Raw genomic sequence first — 14830 nt, forward strand, 5'->3', positions numbered from 1 at the left:
CGCTTCACTTGTTCCACAAATATTTACGGAGTGGTGCTGCCTGCTGCTGGGGAGGCAGCGGTAAGACAGACAGACAGACAGACAGATGGGCCTCCCTCAGGGCCTTCCCCTGTGTTTGGGGAGACAGGAAGTTCACATCAGATGATGATCAGGGCTGTGAATATGTACCCCAGAGGAAGGACGCTCGATTGTGTGTGTGGTGGTCGGCGGGGGGGGGGGGGCGATAACCCTCTGGTTATTCCCCAGTTCCAAATGCATAATTGGAGCAGACATACTCAGGAGCTGGGAGCATCCCCACGTTGCAAGGATTGGAGCCTGCAGGTGTGAGGACAAAAGGGCAAAGGTGGTGGATGAGGGATGAGGTTAGAATGGCTGGCGGGGTGGGCGGCGGGAAGGACGGCCAGTGATACTGCTGGTCTGTCTGGTCTGCTCATTCCTTGGGAATGGGACTCCGCCCCTTCCCTGATCCCCAGCCACAGGCTAGGGGTCCCTGCTCTGGGGGTGGCGAGGGGGGGTGGTCACTGGCCTGTGCAGGTGCTGCAGGCTCACTGTGTGACCTTGGGCAGAGCACTTAACCTTCCTCTGTGGAGCCCAGCCTGTCTCCTGGGTGGGGCTGTGGCAGGGGGTGTCGCAGCTGTGCGGGTTCTGAGTGTATGTCATCCTGTGGGGTTAGATCTCTCAGACACCAGCTTGGTCACTGGGTCGTCTGTGCAGAGGGAGTTGTGCAATAGGAGGGGTCAGCACTGACAAAAAGCACCAGGGAGGACCATGCTGAAGAACCCCATTTGGGAGAGTGGCAGCCTCCTTCTCTAGAAAACATCTCCGTCTCTGCCCTGCTGGGGGGCCAGTACTGACTGTACCTGCTGGAAAACTGCCTCCTGGGACTGCACAGGGTGTGCCCTTCACCCCACGACTTCAGTCCTATCTCTGCCGGACTTCTCCCTGCATGGACCCCTCTGTGTCCCTAGTTGGGGCTGTCCCAGTCACCTGGGATCATCATCGGCCCTGGGGCACTGCCTAGCACAGCCTGTGACCCATACACTCGGAGGCTAGCGGCCAGTCTTGGCCAAGGGCAAGCCCACGGTAGGTGAGCAGTGACTGAATGCTCAGTGTGTTTCTACAGGCAACATCACCCTGGTGGGGCAGGGCGGGAACAGGAGGCTTGGAGATGCGGGAGACTTGCCTCAGGCCTCAGGCTCTCTCTGCCCACACTGTCTCTTTCCTCTTTTCTATGCCCCAAACGAGGAACAGTGGCCCTGGGAACATGGTGACCATCTTTTGAGCACAGTCTGAAGGCAGCAAGCATGTTGAAGGGGCCTAGCAGTGGGGAGACAGCTAGCTGAGTGGTCAGAGGGAATCTCCAGGCCCAGGGCTAGGGCGGACCTCGGGCTTTGCTTACCTCTCCCGGCACCCCTGGCTCTGCAGGTCCCTGAGTAAACTTGGCCCAGGACCAGGCTGGCCTCCTTCTGCAAATTGGGTGGATGTGTCCAGGACATGCCCCTGGGGCTGCCTCTCGGGGGCCAGATCTCCAGCAGGACAGGCTGGAGGGCCTGCTGGAGCCTGGGTGAGGCTGGTAGGGACACTGTGAGGGATAGTACCTGACTGCCTGCACTACACGGGCCCCATACAGGTTCACTGGGGGTGGGAAGGGCTGGAAGCAGGGTCCTTGGAGGGGTGGAGGAAGAAGGGCGGTCCCCTTTCATCAGGAGCCTGGAAAAGGATGGCTATGGGCAGGGCCTGTCTGCCAGGGGCTGGGGTGGGAGTGAGTTGTCTCTTGTGGAAACAGATCCCCTCACCTCCTTCTTCTTGCTGGGTTACACCATAACCTTTGGCCTGCAGCCCTACTTCCTCCTGAGAAACAAAAGACTTTTGAGAACCCGGCTCCCTCCCTCCCCCTCCAGCGCCCCCTCCCTTGCCAAGTGGACCCTCCAGGGCACAGCCTTGCAGACAAGTGTTCTGTTCAGGGGCAGACGGCTCCCCATGCTCTGTCAACACCAGTCAACAGCGGCCGGCAGGCCCGTGCACGCGGGGGCACCCAGGGCAAGGGAGGAAGTGGTATGTGTCTGGGATCCCGCTGATCCCCTGTAGGGGCCCGCGGCCCTGCTCAGGAGACGCTGGCAGGGTGCGTGAGTGACCCAACCGTGCTTGGGACTTGTGCTCACTCACGGCTTTCGTTTTCTCTGGGTGACAAGTGCCAGGGAGAGCCGTGACCTTGGTGGGGGTGCGGCCGATTCGTAGGTCCCAGGAACCCTGTGACTCCGTGCACGAATGTGGGCTGGGTAGGCAAGTGGGAGGGGGCGCCCAGAGAGGACGGTGGAGGTCACCGCCAAGCCAGCGTCCGGGTCCCCACCCTCATACGAGGTCCTGGTAGGGGACGTAACGCGATGAACCCCTTCGGAGGCCACCAGTTAGCGAGCGGCGCAGGGACTGTGTGCAGCACCCACGGGCAGGGGGCGGGCTCGCTCCGCGCTGCGCGTGCGCCAGGGCCGGTCTGAGAGGCCCTGCAGTTCCCCGAGGCGCCGCCAGGGGCGCAGCAGCGGCACCTCCGACGGCGAGGGCTGATCCAGCCCCCTCCAGGGACCCCGTGACCCAGCGGTGCTCAGTGGTGAGCGCCGGCGTCCTCCAGCCCGCTCGGCCACGCCGGCCCAGCCTGCCAGTACCCGGAACACAGGTAACTGAGGCCTCCTGGCGTCCGACGGTGCGAGGGCCGGCGGTGTAGGGGCCCCATTTGGTAGGCTTCGCGAAAGTGACCTGTTGCTCCCAGCCCCTTCTCCAGGGCAGCCCCGCGGGACCCCCCTGCTCCCGATGCCCTTGCCTCTTCAGCCTGCGGCCCTTCAGCCTCCTCAAGTTGCTCCTGCTGCCATCCTGGCCCGCCTGGGGCACCAGGTTCTGAGGGCACCACCTTCTCGCGTCTGTGCCCACTTCTCTCCGCAATGGTGACAGCCCCTAGCTAGCCTCCCCCAACCCGTGTGATCTCCGCAAAAAAAAAAAAAACAGGAACTTCCCTCTGTGGGTTCCTGCAGGCTCTGCTGGCTCTGGTCCCACAGATCCCGTGTCTCCAGCCACCTTTCCACTCCGTGAATGAGAGTAGTGTTATTTACCGAGTAGTGTTATTTACCGCAGCTCCCGGGCTCCTGTTAACCACCCCCCTTGGACGCAGACCCTTGCACCTGGGCCTCTAGGCCAGCCAGACTCCACTCTGAAACATGCCCCGGTGTTCCTGCCTTCTATACTTTGCTGTTCCTTCTTTCTTACCCCCTAGGAATCCTTCTAGAAGCCTCTCCCAGTGGCTCTGCCCAGTGGCTCTCTCCTGCCCCCACGCTGCGGGGGTCCCGGGCTGGTCTCCTATATGTGTGCACAGACCGGGTCCCTGCGGTCCCCGCTTGCAGGCCTCAGCTCACCCCAGGTCAGAGAGCTCCTTCAAGTCAGTGTCCAAGGTGCATTCATCATGTTCCCTCCCCCACGCTGAGCCCCATGGGAGAGTGCACGGAGAAGCGGCCGAGGAGTGTATGTCAAATTGCACTGCCTTCTGCTCACTCTGTAGGGGTGAGCGAGCCAACCTGCACATCTGTGTGAGCGTGTCTGTGGTCTGGGAGATGCAGGGACCCCGGGACCACCTGTCACCTTACCCCAGCCCTAGGGTTCTGCTTACAGGAGCTCAGGGGCAGGAAGCACAGAGAAGATGGGGGGGTGGGGTCGGGGGTGGGTGGGCTTCCTGTGGCTGACAGGGGTGGGTGGGAGGAAGGACTAAGGGTTACCTGCAGATAGGCGCCCTCCACCCCTACCCCTCACTGCCCCCCAAGGCCTGTATGCAGGCATAATTTGTTCCTCGTAAAATCAGAGAGATTATCCATGCTTCAGAACCTGGGGGAACGGGAGTCACAGGAACCAGAGCCCTCAGTGCCCTGCACCCCCACTGTGCAGCTTGCCTGCTGCCCTGGGCTGCCCCCTCCACCTCTGACTCCAGTGGCTTTTTGTTCCCTTAGTCTAGACACTGGGTTTTTGCTGGGCCCCAATCTCTGAGCGGGGAACTCCTGGTGTGTGTCTGGAAGTGGGGGGGGGGCAGAGACGCTGGAGTCAGGGGGAGATAGCAATGGCCGGTAGAGGTGACATGGGCAGAGTCACTGTTCTCTGAGGAGGGGGTGGAGGTCAATCTTCAAGGTCCTCTAGCAGGAGCAGGAAAGCCTGCGGCTTAGGGAGGGGGCAGATGGGAAAGGGGAGGAGTTTGAGGCACCGGTCCCAAGATGCTCTGCCCTGGCATCTGGGTTCTGACTCTCCCTTGAAGGCCAAGTGTAACAAGCCCGGCTGTCTGGACAACTGTGGTGATGGGGCGCTTCCCCTGGAAATGAGGGGTTGGGGGGGCGGCTGTCTGTGGGTGTCCTGTCCACTGGCCAGGCTGGACTTGCTTCCGGGTGGCGCGTGGGGAGATGCAGGCTGGGGACCGGTGGGCGAGCCTCTGAACCCCCAATCATGCACACACATACACCCCACAAGCCCGCAGGGTCCTGTGCCTCTGCGGAGCTTGGGGTTCCTTAGCCTGCGTCAGATTCCTGGCTCCCAATGGAAGGTGCTCACAGCCACCTTCTGGCCCACGGGGGGCCCCGCCAGGGCACAGTGCCCTGCTGTGGGGCCATTAGATGAGGTCCAGCCCTCCCCATGCTGCTGGGGGGCTTCTGGGTCCAGAGGCCTGGCTCGGGGCTGTGAAGCTGGAGGTCGTGGGGATGGTGTGGGGGCAGAAACAGCTTTGTTTCCTTTCCTTTTTTTTTTTTTTTTTTAATGTTTGTTTATTTTGAGAGGGAGCGAGAGTGAGAGCCCAAGCAGGGGAGGGGCAGAGCGAAATAGAGACCGAGAATCTCACGAAGGTTAAGGGAACAGAGACAGAGAATCTCCCAGTCAAGGGAGCCTTTTCATGTGTCCCTCCGGACCCTGGGAATCTTGTCTGCCCTGGCAAACCCTTCTGTGCCACATTGCCCTAGGCGGAGCTGGTCACCAGGAACAAGGCCCTGGGTTCTGGCCAGCCAGGCCCCCGAAAGTCTCTCCTCTCCAGTCTCGTCCAAGAAGGATGAATAGTGAGTACGCTGTCCCATGCCCACTGCCACCTCACCACAAAGAGTTTAGGAACTAGACACCCAGAGGGATGGGGCCAGTGTCCGCGTTGTTTGATAAAGTAGGAAAGTGAGGTTCAGAGAGACTTGACGCCTTACCTGCCAAGGTCACCTGCTAGGAGGGGGCAGGTGCTCCTGCCCCACCTCGTTGCCTACCAGGGTGAACTGGGAACAGTGGAGTCCGGGGGTGGGTGGGCTCGGTGGGTAGACATCTCTGAGGGGTCCCTCTCCAGGAGAAAACCGCATCCTCTCTGTGCGCAGGCAAATCCGGCATCTGAAGTGGAACAACCCCACACAAATCAAGGACAGCTGGGCCTGCCCTCGGCCGCAGCCCCCTCCCCTCGGCCCCCCTTGCAGGCTCCAGGACCCCCGCAGACTGCGGGAGTCGGGCGAGGGGGTAAGGGTGTGGTTCTAGCGAAGGGAGTTCTGGAAGCCCCGCATGTGTGAAATCTCCCCCAGCTGTCCCCCGTGGAGGGAGGGACCGCACGGTGTTAGGGATCACTTTCCAGAGTGGGGCAGCTGCTGATGCACCCTGCTTGTGGGGGCCCACGCTGGGGGTACCCGCCCTTGGGAGGGGACAGTCTGCGAAAGAGGAAGAGAGGACCCCGGGGGCGGGGCGTGCACATAGACTCCGTCACTCACACACTCTCTCACTCACACAGCCAGGCCACTCAGTCACTCGACAAACATTCATGAGTGCTCACCGTGGTCAAGACTGACCCCGTCCCCGCCCTTGCTGCGCTCACGGGGAGGTGGAGACAGATGGGGACCAAAATCACCCCCCAAGGGAGTAATTACAGTCAGTGGAGGGGATTCAGATATAGCTGGGCAGCTGGGTCATGGGTCTGTGAGGCCAGGCTGGGCCTTCCTCTTGCCGTGACCTCGCTCCCCAGGCCTCTTCCCTGGACTCGCCCCTGTGTCTCCCTCTGCTCTGACCTTCCCTGTCGTCTCCTCCAGGGACGCTGTTTACTAGCGGGCCGCAGCTCGGGCCACTCTTCCCCAGTGCTGCCTCCTCCCAGCCAGCTAGCACAGCAGACCTGACTACCTCAATGTCTGATGGTTGGCCTAAGGAGGATGGACAGACGGACCTCTGCCTGGCCATCCTGCCTGGGCAGGGGGTCCAGTCTGGGCAAGGGGGGATTGAGCCATGTTGGACCCTGAAGGCCAAGGGGCCCTCCCGGGAGATCCAGCTGGCAGAGAAGCTGGCCGATGCATTTCTTCTTCACAGTGGAGGTGAGACCGGACAGGGCGGGAGGTGAGCGAGCCTCTCAGGGTGCAGGGACAGCTACAGGACCGGTGCTCCCGTGGCCTGGTTTCTTTCGACTCACTTCCTGCCATGTGGCTCAGAGCGGGGGATCCACTGTGTCTAGACCACACAGAGAGGTGCCAGTGGAGAGCTGGGGCTGGACCCTGATGGCAAGGTAGGGCGGAGGCAGATCGGAGGGGCCACTCCGACATCCTGGGCAGGAGGGAAGGCGGCAACCCCCATGTGTGAGGAGGCTTGCCTGACCATCACTTCCACCAGAAAGCCTTCCCTGACCTCTTCCTCCATTCACATCCTTCCACTAGCCGGCCATTGTCAAGTGCCTATTTGGTGCCAGTCTCTGTTAGGTGCTAGGGACCCCCCGGTGAGCAAATGTCCCAAGGCTGCCTTCCTGGGTGTCCCCAGATTTGCCCCCACCTGTCACTTGAGGGATGGTGGCTGGAGGGAGGGGCTCGGCTAGGAAATTATCCTTGTCCCCGGACTCCATTCCCCAGCCCCCAGCATGTCCTGCTGTCGTTGATAAGTTGCTTCTGGAAAATCCTCAAGCAGGTGTGTGTGTCAGGGGTTGGGGGGCTGAGGAAAAGCCATTCTCAGTAGGAGGAACAGCATGAGCCAAGGCTGGGAGGAGGAAGCCACTCTCCCTGTGCCAGGGCCGGGAGACAGAGGGGCCGCCAGGGTCGAATGCTGGAATCTGGAGCCCTGAGAGGGGCCTGCTGAGACTGTGAGAGGGTGCTCCAGGTGGAGCAGGGCCCCACCCAGGACAGGTCTAAGGAGAACCAGTCTGTCTGGAACAGATCCCCTTTTAAGCTAGACCAGAAGAAGAACTTCCTGTGACCCTGTGTGTATCAACATGTACCCCACACAGTACTGTGCCAACGACCCGCCTACAGGGCTCCTGGCTGAGTCTTGCCCTGACAAGCAGGTGCAGGCCTGTGTCTGGGATCCGGGCTGGGGCCCTGATCAGCGGCCTTCATGCCACTGGCTCTGCAGAGCCCCCTTAGTTCAGGGCTGCCTCTAGGTGGGAGACCTGCAAATGCCTGTGGGTCACAGAGGCCCCTGGCCTTTGGAGAGGCCCCAGGTTTCTGGGACTTGCCCAGATGCCATTGGTCCCAGGAACAAGCAGAACCCAGGGCAGTGGCCTCTGAGCAGCTAGTGAGAGGTCGGCCTCTCCTAGGAGCCCATGCCCATGCAGCACCAAGCTTCAGTGAGGAAGCCCTGGGCAGAGACATAGAGAAGACACCGTTCCTTTTCCATCTCTCCCTGGGACTGTTGCTCCCGGAGCCCTTTCCTTCTCTGCTTTCCTTGTGCTGTGTGGGGGGTTCAGTGAACCTGGGGCTGCATAAACTCCCCACAGAGTGTCCAGCACCCAGCAGGTCCCGTAACTGTGAGTGGCCCCTGGCCCCTGAATGTCACTGCACCTCCGCAGGAGCTCCTAAGATAGAACCCGGGCTCCTCCTTCCGGTCTCCCATCCCACCTCTCCAGAATCTTCTCATCTACAGGAGTCACTTTGCCAGCATTAGAGATGGGTCCCTGACATCCCAGAGCAACGCCAGGTGGACTGGGCTGCAGAGACAGACGGTGTGACATGGTAGAAAGGGTCAGGAGACAGATCTGAATGGGGCCTTGGGACAGACGCCTGTCGTCCCTGAGCCTGCTTCCCAGGACCCTAAAATGGTAATCGTATTGGACAACCGTCTCCGGCCGTCAGGGTTGGGACCCTGATGAATGGCAAGCCAACTGTCAGGAAAGCGCGCCCCATTCTCCCCCTCAGACTTTCCTCAACATTCCCGGGAACGCCTTGGCGCAGTAGGGCCCGGGTCCACACTCACCCGCGCACCTGCTGCTACGCCCTTGTCCGGGAGGGACTGGGATCCGCCTTCTAAGAGCCGGTCCTTCATCTCAGTCCTGTCACTGCCCTGAGACCCGACCCGTCGCCGCAGCATCCAGGCGCGCAATGGTGATGAGTCCGAAGCCTCGCAGGCTGGAGCCCAGGTCTCCAAGAGGGCGCGACAGGTAACCTCTGGGGCTCCAAATCACGCCTCAGCCTCGGCGGGCGCCTGCGAGTCCCGGGCCCGGGAGTGGTCCAGGGGGCGGGGCCTCCGGACTGGGCGGGGCCTCCGGGTCCCGCCCCGCGTCGGCTTCGAGCCTGCCGAGTGCCGGGGCGCAGAGCAGAAGCCCGGCGCGGGCTGGCTGAGCGCGGCACGGGCCGGGATGCGCTCGCTCCTGTAGCCCGCGTTCCACCGTCTGGACGCAGCACCACCCTATGGCAGGTAGCGGCGGCCTGGGCGGCGGGGCCGGGGGCGGCCAGGGCGCGGGGGCCGGGCAGGGGGCCGCGCTGCGGGTGCCGCGTGCGCCGCTGCTTCTCGCCGCGCTGGTGCTCGGCGCCTACTGCCTCTGCGCCCTCCCCGGCCGCTGCCCGCCGGCCGCCTGCGCTCCGGTGCCGGCGCCCGCGCCCGCTGAGCCGCTCCGCGCCGTCGGTCCCCGGGGGGCGCCGGGCCTGCCTGTGGCCAGCGGCCCGGGACGTCGGCGCTTCCCGCAGGCGCTCATCGTGGGCGTGAAGAAGGGCGGCACGCGCGCCCTGCTGGAGTTCCTGCGGCTGCACCCCGACGTCCGCGCGCTCGGCTCTGAGCCCCACTTCTTCGACAGGTGCTACGAGCGCGGCCTCGCCTGGTACCGGTGAGCGCCCTGGCGGGTGCCTTCCAACAACAGGGGGACGCGCCCCTGGGGGTCTCACTGGGGGCGCGGGGCGGGGCAGGTGTCCGGAATCCGGGCTGAGACCAGCCTGGGTGTGTGTGTGGGGGGGGGGGCGAAGCTTGACCCCGTGGACGCGGGCCCCCCAGCATTGGGTTTTACGGAAAGGAGGAGCGGTCACTGGCCGGGGGCTCCCAGAAACTTTGAAACTCCAGGGGAAACCCTGGTTCAGGGCTGCTGAGGGGTCCCCGCAAGAGTGGCGGGGAGGAGTTTCCACCCTACACCAGTAGTTTGAAGCTAGTGGGGTTTGAGGGACATTAGAAATGCTTTATGCTTATCCGCGCTTCCCCACTGGATCACCCTGGGAGAGCATGTCTGACCTCCGGCCAATCACCCCAAGAGTTTTCCCTGTAGCCTCCTAGAGAGCGTCTGTTTCCTCCCCCAGAACCCCAATCCCGAGAAGAGGAGTCCTTCTGTGTGGTCCTGGGGGTCCGGAGGGAGTCACGGCTTTACTTAGAAAGGAGGAAGGGGTGGGGATTGGGGCCCCAGCCTCGCTCAAAGGGCTCTGTAGCTGTCCCGCTGCCTGTCTGGCTGGCCTTGGGGTGCTGTGGTAGAATGTGGGGGAGCACCCCCACTCCGGCCCCCCCTGAGGCAGCGAGAGTGAGGCCCTGCCCTCTGCCTCCTTCGACGACCGTGCACAAGCCTGCCTGTCCCTTCCTGCGGGGAAGCGAGGGCTTACAGATGGAGAGTGAGTCACCCCACTCCCCGCAGCTTTCACCTCATCCCCAAACTATGGGGCAGAGAGGACCCAGCGCAAGGTCACCTGGTGAATTAATGGGGAGTGGGGGGGTGGCAGGACCTGGGCTTTTGACTCTCAGATGTACCAGTTTCCTCTCCCCAGATACCAACCCCCCACCACCCCTTCCCCTTTGTTATCTTTGCATTTTGCACTGAAACCACTCACGGGTTTGGAGGGGCCCCATTGAGAACAGGGGTCCTGGTTCCTGAGCTCTGAAGGATTACTGCTGTCGAGGGTCTTAGGGAAGCCAGATGGTGAGGGGAAAGTGAGTCTATCCTTGGACCCAGTTGGCTGAATCCCCCAGCATGCCTGGTGCTCAGGGAGAGACGCTACCCCACTCTGCCGGTGCTGCAACATCCAAAAGCATCCCTAATCCCGGGATGCTGTTGATGCTGTTGCCCTGCAGAGGGAGAGGAAGAGGAGGAGGAGAGAAGGAGGGGGAGGAGGAGGGAAGGAGGGGAGGGGACAGGAAGGAGGGTGGAGGACACACTGTTAGCTATAGCAGACTTCAGAGCCCGTCACTGACCCCATGAGCTGTAACTACAAGGAGCTGTGGGGAGGCACCGGGCTGGACTGAGGAGGGGCTGCTGCAGAGGCTGGTCTCGAAGAGCCTGGGGTCCGGGGGGGGGGGGGCTGTGTAGGCACTCCCTGGGTGCATGCTCCCGCTCTGGAGAGGACGGGGCATCCGAGAGGCAGGGGGCAGATTCTCAGCTCTGGGTAGGGAGCTCCTGGGACACTGGGGTGCCCGGCGTGGGGCCCGGGGGATTCCGGAGCATGTCTGGTGGAGAAGAGACTTTGCCCTTCCTCCTTTTTAGAGCCACCTCCTCTGGGGGGAGGGGCGGATGCAGAGGAGGCAGAGGGTCAGGTTCCAGTGGCCTCCAGGAACCCAGAGCTGTCAGGGCTGGCAAGTACTGACCCCTCTGGCCAATGCAGGCTGGCTGAGCTTCTGAGGTACGTGTGTCCAAGTGCCCTTAAAAGGGCTGTGGCTGTGTAGTGACGTGTGGAGGTGGGCTCGGTATTCCCCCCGGTGGCCCTGTGCCTTTGGACCTGTCTGTCCTTTCAACCGGCTGTGAGGATGCACTGAGCCTCTGAAAATGCCCACCTGCCTCAGTTTCCCCCAGTGCAAAGAGGTCGGCCGGCCCCTGGGCGTGGTCTGGCCGTGTTATCTGCTCTCGGGACCCTGATTTGGACCTCCAGTGCAGAGCCCTGTTCTGGGTGGGGAGTTGGGCCAGTGTGTAGAGGAGGAGCAGCTAGTGCCCGCAGTTGAATTTTTGGGACCCCCCCCCCCCCCTTGCTCACGGGGCTGTGACCAATCTCATTCCAGGCAGTGACTTTGGTCCTTCCCATGGACTGGGCAGGTAGGACCTGCTCAAAGTTGATTTTGGCCCAACCGTCCCCTCTCCTTGGGCTCCAGGAAGTTCATCTCTCAGGCTCCTGAGGGTCCTCTATCTTGGGGACTGCGACCTTCAAGGGCTCCCCAACTCAGCATTTGTTCCTTTATTCACTCACTCTGTTTGGCAGGTGCTGAAGTCACACAAACCCCTCCAAGTCTCAGTTCAGGGAGGAGTGCCCTATCTAGGGGCAAGTGGGGGCTATACTTTGACCACAGTGTTTTGGAAAAGCGGGAGGAGAGGGGGAGGGGTACAGGGGTGGGGGACACCCCCCCTCGCTCCTGGGGCCCAAGCAGGAGCAGTGAAGGAGGGGTGTGAGTATGTGGGGGGAGGGACCCCGGCTTCTGTGGGACTTATCTGTCCCTGCTCACCCGGAGACAGAGACCCCTGTGGCAGGGCACTCAATGCCCCCATGCCCCCAGCACTGCAGGGTTCCACCTGGAACTGGAACTGGTTTCTGCTGGGTCCCAGGCAGGCTGGATGGGGCCCAGGAGAGGTGTGGGACACAGAGCGAGGCCCAGACAGAGGAGGGAGAGTCGCCCAGGGCTGGATTGAAGCCGCAGGGAAATGCAGACCAGATGAGCTGTGGGGGTGGTGCGTGTGTGTGTGCGTGTGTGTATGTGTGTGTGTGTGGGGGGGGTGTCCATAGAACAGCTTGTCAGATGTTTGCTGTGTGGGGGTCAGTATCTTGCTCCTCGTATCCTCCTCGGTCTCTGCCACCCCACAAAAGCCCCCATCCCTACCCTACTCCGAGCTCTGGCTAGGCCTGGGGAGAGTAATTGATCCCAAAGCTCTTGGAGCTCAAAGCCAGTTTGCGGCAGGAGTGGGCCAGGAAAGTCTGCACCGCCCCCCCCCCCCATCTCCACCCCTCCCCGTGGCGGTCTGGAGGTGTGGCTCTGCTTCTGCTCCTCTAACTTCCTTGGGGAGAAAGGTGCTGATGTCAAAGCTGGGTGGGGGGCGTTCCCTGAGCAATCGGGGCGGGTTCCTTCCCTGAGAAGGACAATGAAAGGAGGGGTGGTGACTTCTGATGCTGTGTGGCACTGCGTCTCTTTGTGGGTGTCAGCAGTGAGGCCCAGTGCAGGGACACCCACCCCTTATTATGAGTTTCCTCTCATGGAAAGGGACCCCTGTTGCCGTGGGCCTCAGCCCTTGGCGTTGTCACCACCCGAGGTCTCCTTGAACTTGTCCCTTTGAACGGGGAGGACCGGGGTCTGCTCCTCCCTGGGTTCCCAGCTGCAGGAGGCAAGCCACGAGGTGCAGGGGCTCTGGCAGCGGTAGGTGCAGGGCAGGGCTGCGGACTAACGTCCACCCTGGTACTTCCTGCTTCCTCTCGGAGCCTCGGTGTGCCTGCCTATGAAATGGGGCAGTGAGCAGCTCATAGAGATGGGAGAAGCAGACTTGTCCCCATGACCTCCCAGACCGCCTCTGCCCAGGGCCTTGTTCTGAGCGAGTGGGGAGGCTCCCATAGCTAGCAGCCCATTCAGCCCACCGGATGCCCCTGGGCCCCCGAGGTGGAGTCAGGGAGCCGGGGGCATGTCCCAGACTCACACGTGCGCACCCCCCATCCCACCACCAGCACCCTCCAAGCTAAGCGTCCCGACTCGTGGGTCTGTGCACCTGTGTGCCCACCTGACCTGGGTGTTTTGGGGGTTTGAGCAGGAAGAAGACACTCCCAGGGGCTTGAGACCCTGGAACCTGCAACCTGAACCCCACCTTCCTGGCTGGGGCCAGTCGTGGGGGGGCTGTCAGAGGGGCAGGAGGACGGGAGGCAGGGCTAGCTGGGCGGAGGCCTCCCCTCCCTCTGCCTCCCACAGATCCCGGGAGCCTCTGCCTCTGTTGACCTAGTTCCCAGCCCTCCCTCGGAGCTGTTTGCTCAGCTGGCCAGGCCGCGCCCTGCCCACCACACCCTGTACTACCTGGCTGGCAGGTGTGGCTGTGGGACACTGGTTCAGGACGGGCTTCCCCGGGCTTGGCGTGGTCAGGGGGCCGACTCCCCAGAACCTTGGGATGGGGTCCGTGCTCCCCTCCCCTGATCAGCTGCAGCCTTGCACGTTGGGGTCCAAGCCAGGTCTGGGAGGCCCAGGCGGCTGGGGTCTTGGGACGGGTCCTCAAGCCACCGCTAGTGGCTTTTGGTATTCTGGTCCATTCTGATGTGTGTGGCCCAGGTCAGCAGGGCTGTCATCAGAGGTGGGAGAAGGCTGTGCAGGGGAGGGAGCGAGAGGGGACACTTGTCAACAATTAAGGGCCTAATTTAGGGGACGCCATCAGCCCCTTGCTGTGTGTGTGACGGGAGGTAATTACGGGGCAGGGGCCTGCGGGGGGGCGGGGGGGCTGGTTCAGCCGTGTGGGCAGCAGGTCCAGGCCGCTGGCCTCACGAGGACGGGGTCTGGCGAGGGCACGGTCCGGCTCTGGGAGGGGGTTGGGTAGCAGCCTATATCTGGCCACCCAAGCGCCTAGGGTGGGTGGGTCTGGTGGGGAAGGCTTGCCTGCCCTAGAGGCTCCCTGGAGGAAGGGGAGGTCAGCCCTGGCTCCCTGGGGGCCAGTCCCCACCCTCACCTCCCTCTGCTCCCACCCGCCCCACAGGAGCCTGATGCCACGCACCCTGGACGGGCAGATCACCCTGGAGAAGACCCCTAGCTACTTTGTGACTCGGGAGGCCCCCGGCCGCATCCACGGCATGTCCCCGGACACGAAGCTGATCGTGGTGGTGCGGAACCCTGTGACGCGGGCCATCTCCGACTATGCCCAGACGCTCTCCAAGACCCCGGGCCTGCCCAGTTTCCGTGCCCTGGCCTTCCGCCACGGCCTGGGCCCCGTGGACACGGCCTGGAGCGCCGTACGCATCGGCCTGTACGCCCAGCACCTGACCAACTGGCTGCGGCTCTTTCCCCTGTCCCGCTTCCTATTCGTCAGCGGGGAGCGCCTGGTCAGCGACCCGGCCGGGGAGGTGGGCCGCGTGCAGGACTTCCTGGGCCTCAAACGCGTGGTCACGGACAAGCACTTCTACTTCAATGCCACCAAGGGCTTCCCCTGCCTCAAGAAGGCCCAGGGGGGCAGCCGCCCCCGCTGCCTGGGCAAATCCAAGGGCCGGCCCCACCCCCGCGTGCCCGAGGCTGTGGTCCGGCGCCTGCGGGACTTCTACCGGCCCTTCAACCGCAGGTTTTACCAGATGACCGGCCAGGACTTTGGCTGGGACTGAGGAGGACGGGCCAACCCGTGCCCGGCCCGGGGACCCTCGCTCACCTTAATTTATGCCGGCCGCCGGGCCGTGGAGCCTGCAGACAGATGATGGGTAGGGAAAAGTATTTAAGGAATAAAGCCTGGGTCTGTGTTCTTCCACATAATCTGGAAGGTGGCCAGACGGGGGGCTGGAGGTGCCACCGCCCAGGGAAACGCTAACCATACCACCTGTCTCTACAGGGCACCCTTCGTATGCCCGGAGTGGTCCAAAACCCAATCCGTAGACATCCCTTGGGGTGTGCAGTGAGCTTGGCCACATGTCACACACGAGCAACTGAGGCTCAGAGAGGTTTAGGGCCTGCCCAGTGACGCACAGCTCAGACTCTGGAGGCCCTCCTG

At 62.7% G+C, this 14830-nt stretch overlaps 1 protein-coding gene across 12 annotated transcripts; it reads left to right on the forward strand.

Moving 5' to 3' along the window:
- Positions 1–77: 77 nt before the first annotated feature.
- HS3ST6 (heparan sulfate-glucosamine 3-sulfotransferase 6) lies at positions 78–14595 on the forward strand. Of its 12 annotated transcripts, none has more exons than XM_047838623.1 (4): positions 78–2671; positions 2765–3406; positions 4977–9046; positions 13835–14595. In XM_047838623.1, the coding sequence occupies exons 3-4, from the start codon at positions 8634–8636 to the stop codon at positions 14448–14450; spliced, it is 1029 nt and encodes a 342-aa protein (XP_047694579.1). In that variant the 5' UTR covers positions 78–2671; positions 2765–3406; positions 4977–8633; the 3' UTR covers positions 14451–14595. The 12 variants fall into 12 exon arrangements, with proteins under 12 accessions (XP_047694579.1, XP_047694581.1, XP_047694576.1 ...); XM_047838625.1 differs by having other exon boundaries at positions 3263–3406; XM_047838620.1 differs by lacking the exon at positions 2765–3406 and having other exon boundaries at positions 4977–5069; positions 5367–9046.
- Positions 14596–14830: the final 235 nt, after the last annotated feature.

This window comes from Prionailurus viverrinus, chromosome E3 (assembly GCF_022837055.1).
Source record: "Prionailurus viverrinus isolate Anna chromosome E3, UM_Priviv_1.0, whole genome shotgun sequence".
In the NCBI taxonomy this organism is placed as follows: Eukaryota; Metazoa; Chordata; class Mammalia; order Carnivora; family Felidae; genus Prionailurus; species Prionailurus viverrinus.

Bases quoted from the DNA above. Each gene is read 5' to 3' on its own strand.
- HS3ST6 (XM_047838623.1), top strand. From the start codon at position 8,634: ATGGCAGGTAGCGGCGGCCTGGGCGGCGGGGCCGGGGGCGGCCAGGGC. The intron at 9,047-13,834 runs GTGAGCGCCCTG...CCCGCCCCACAG, and splicing joins CGCGGCCTCGCCTGGTACCG to GAGCCTGATGCCACGCACCC.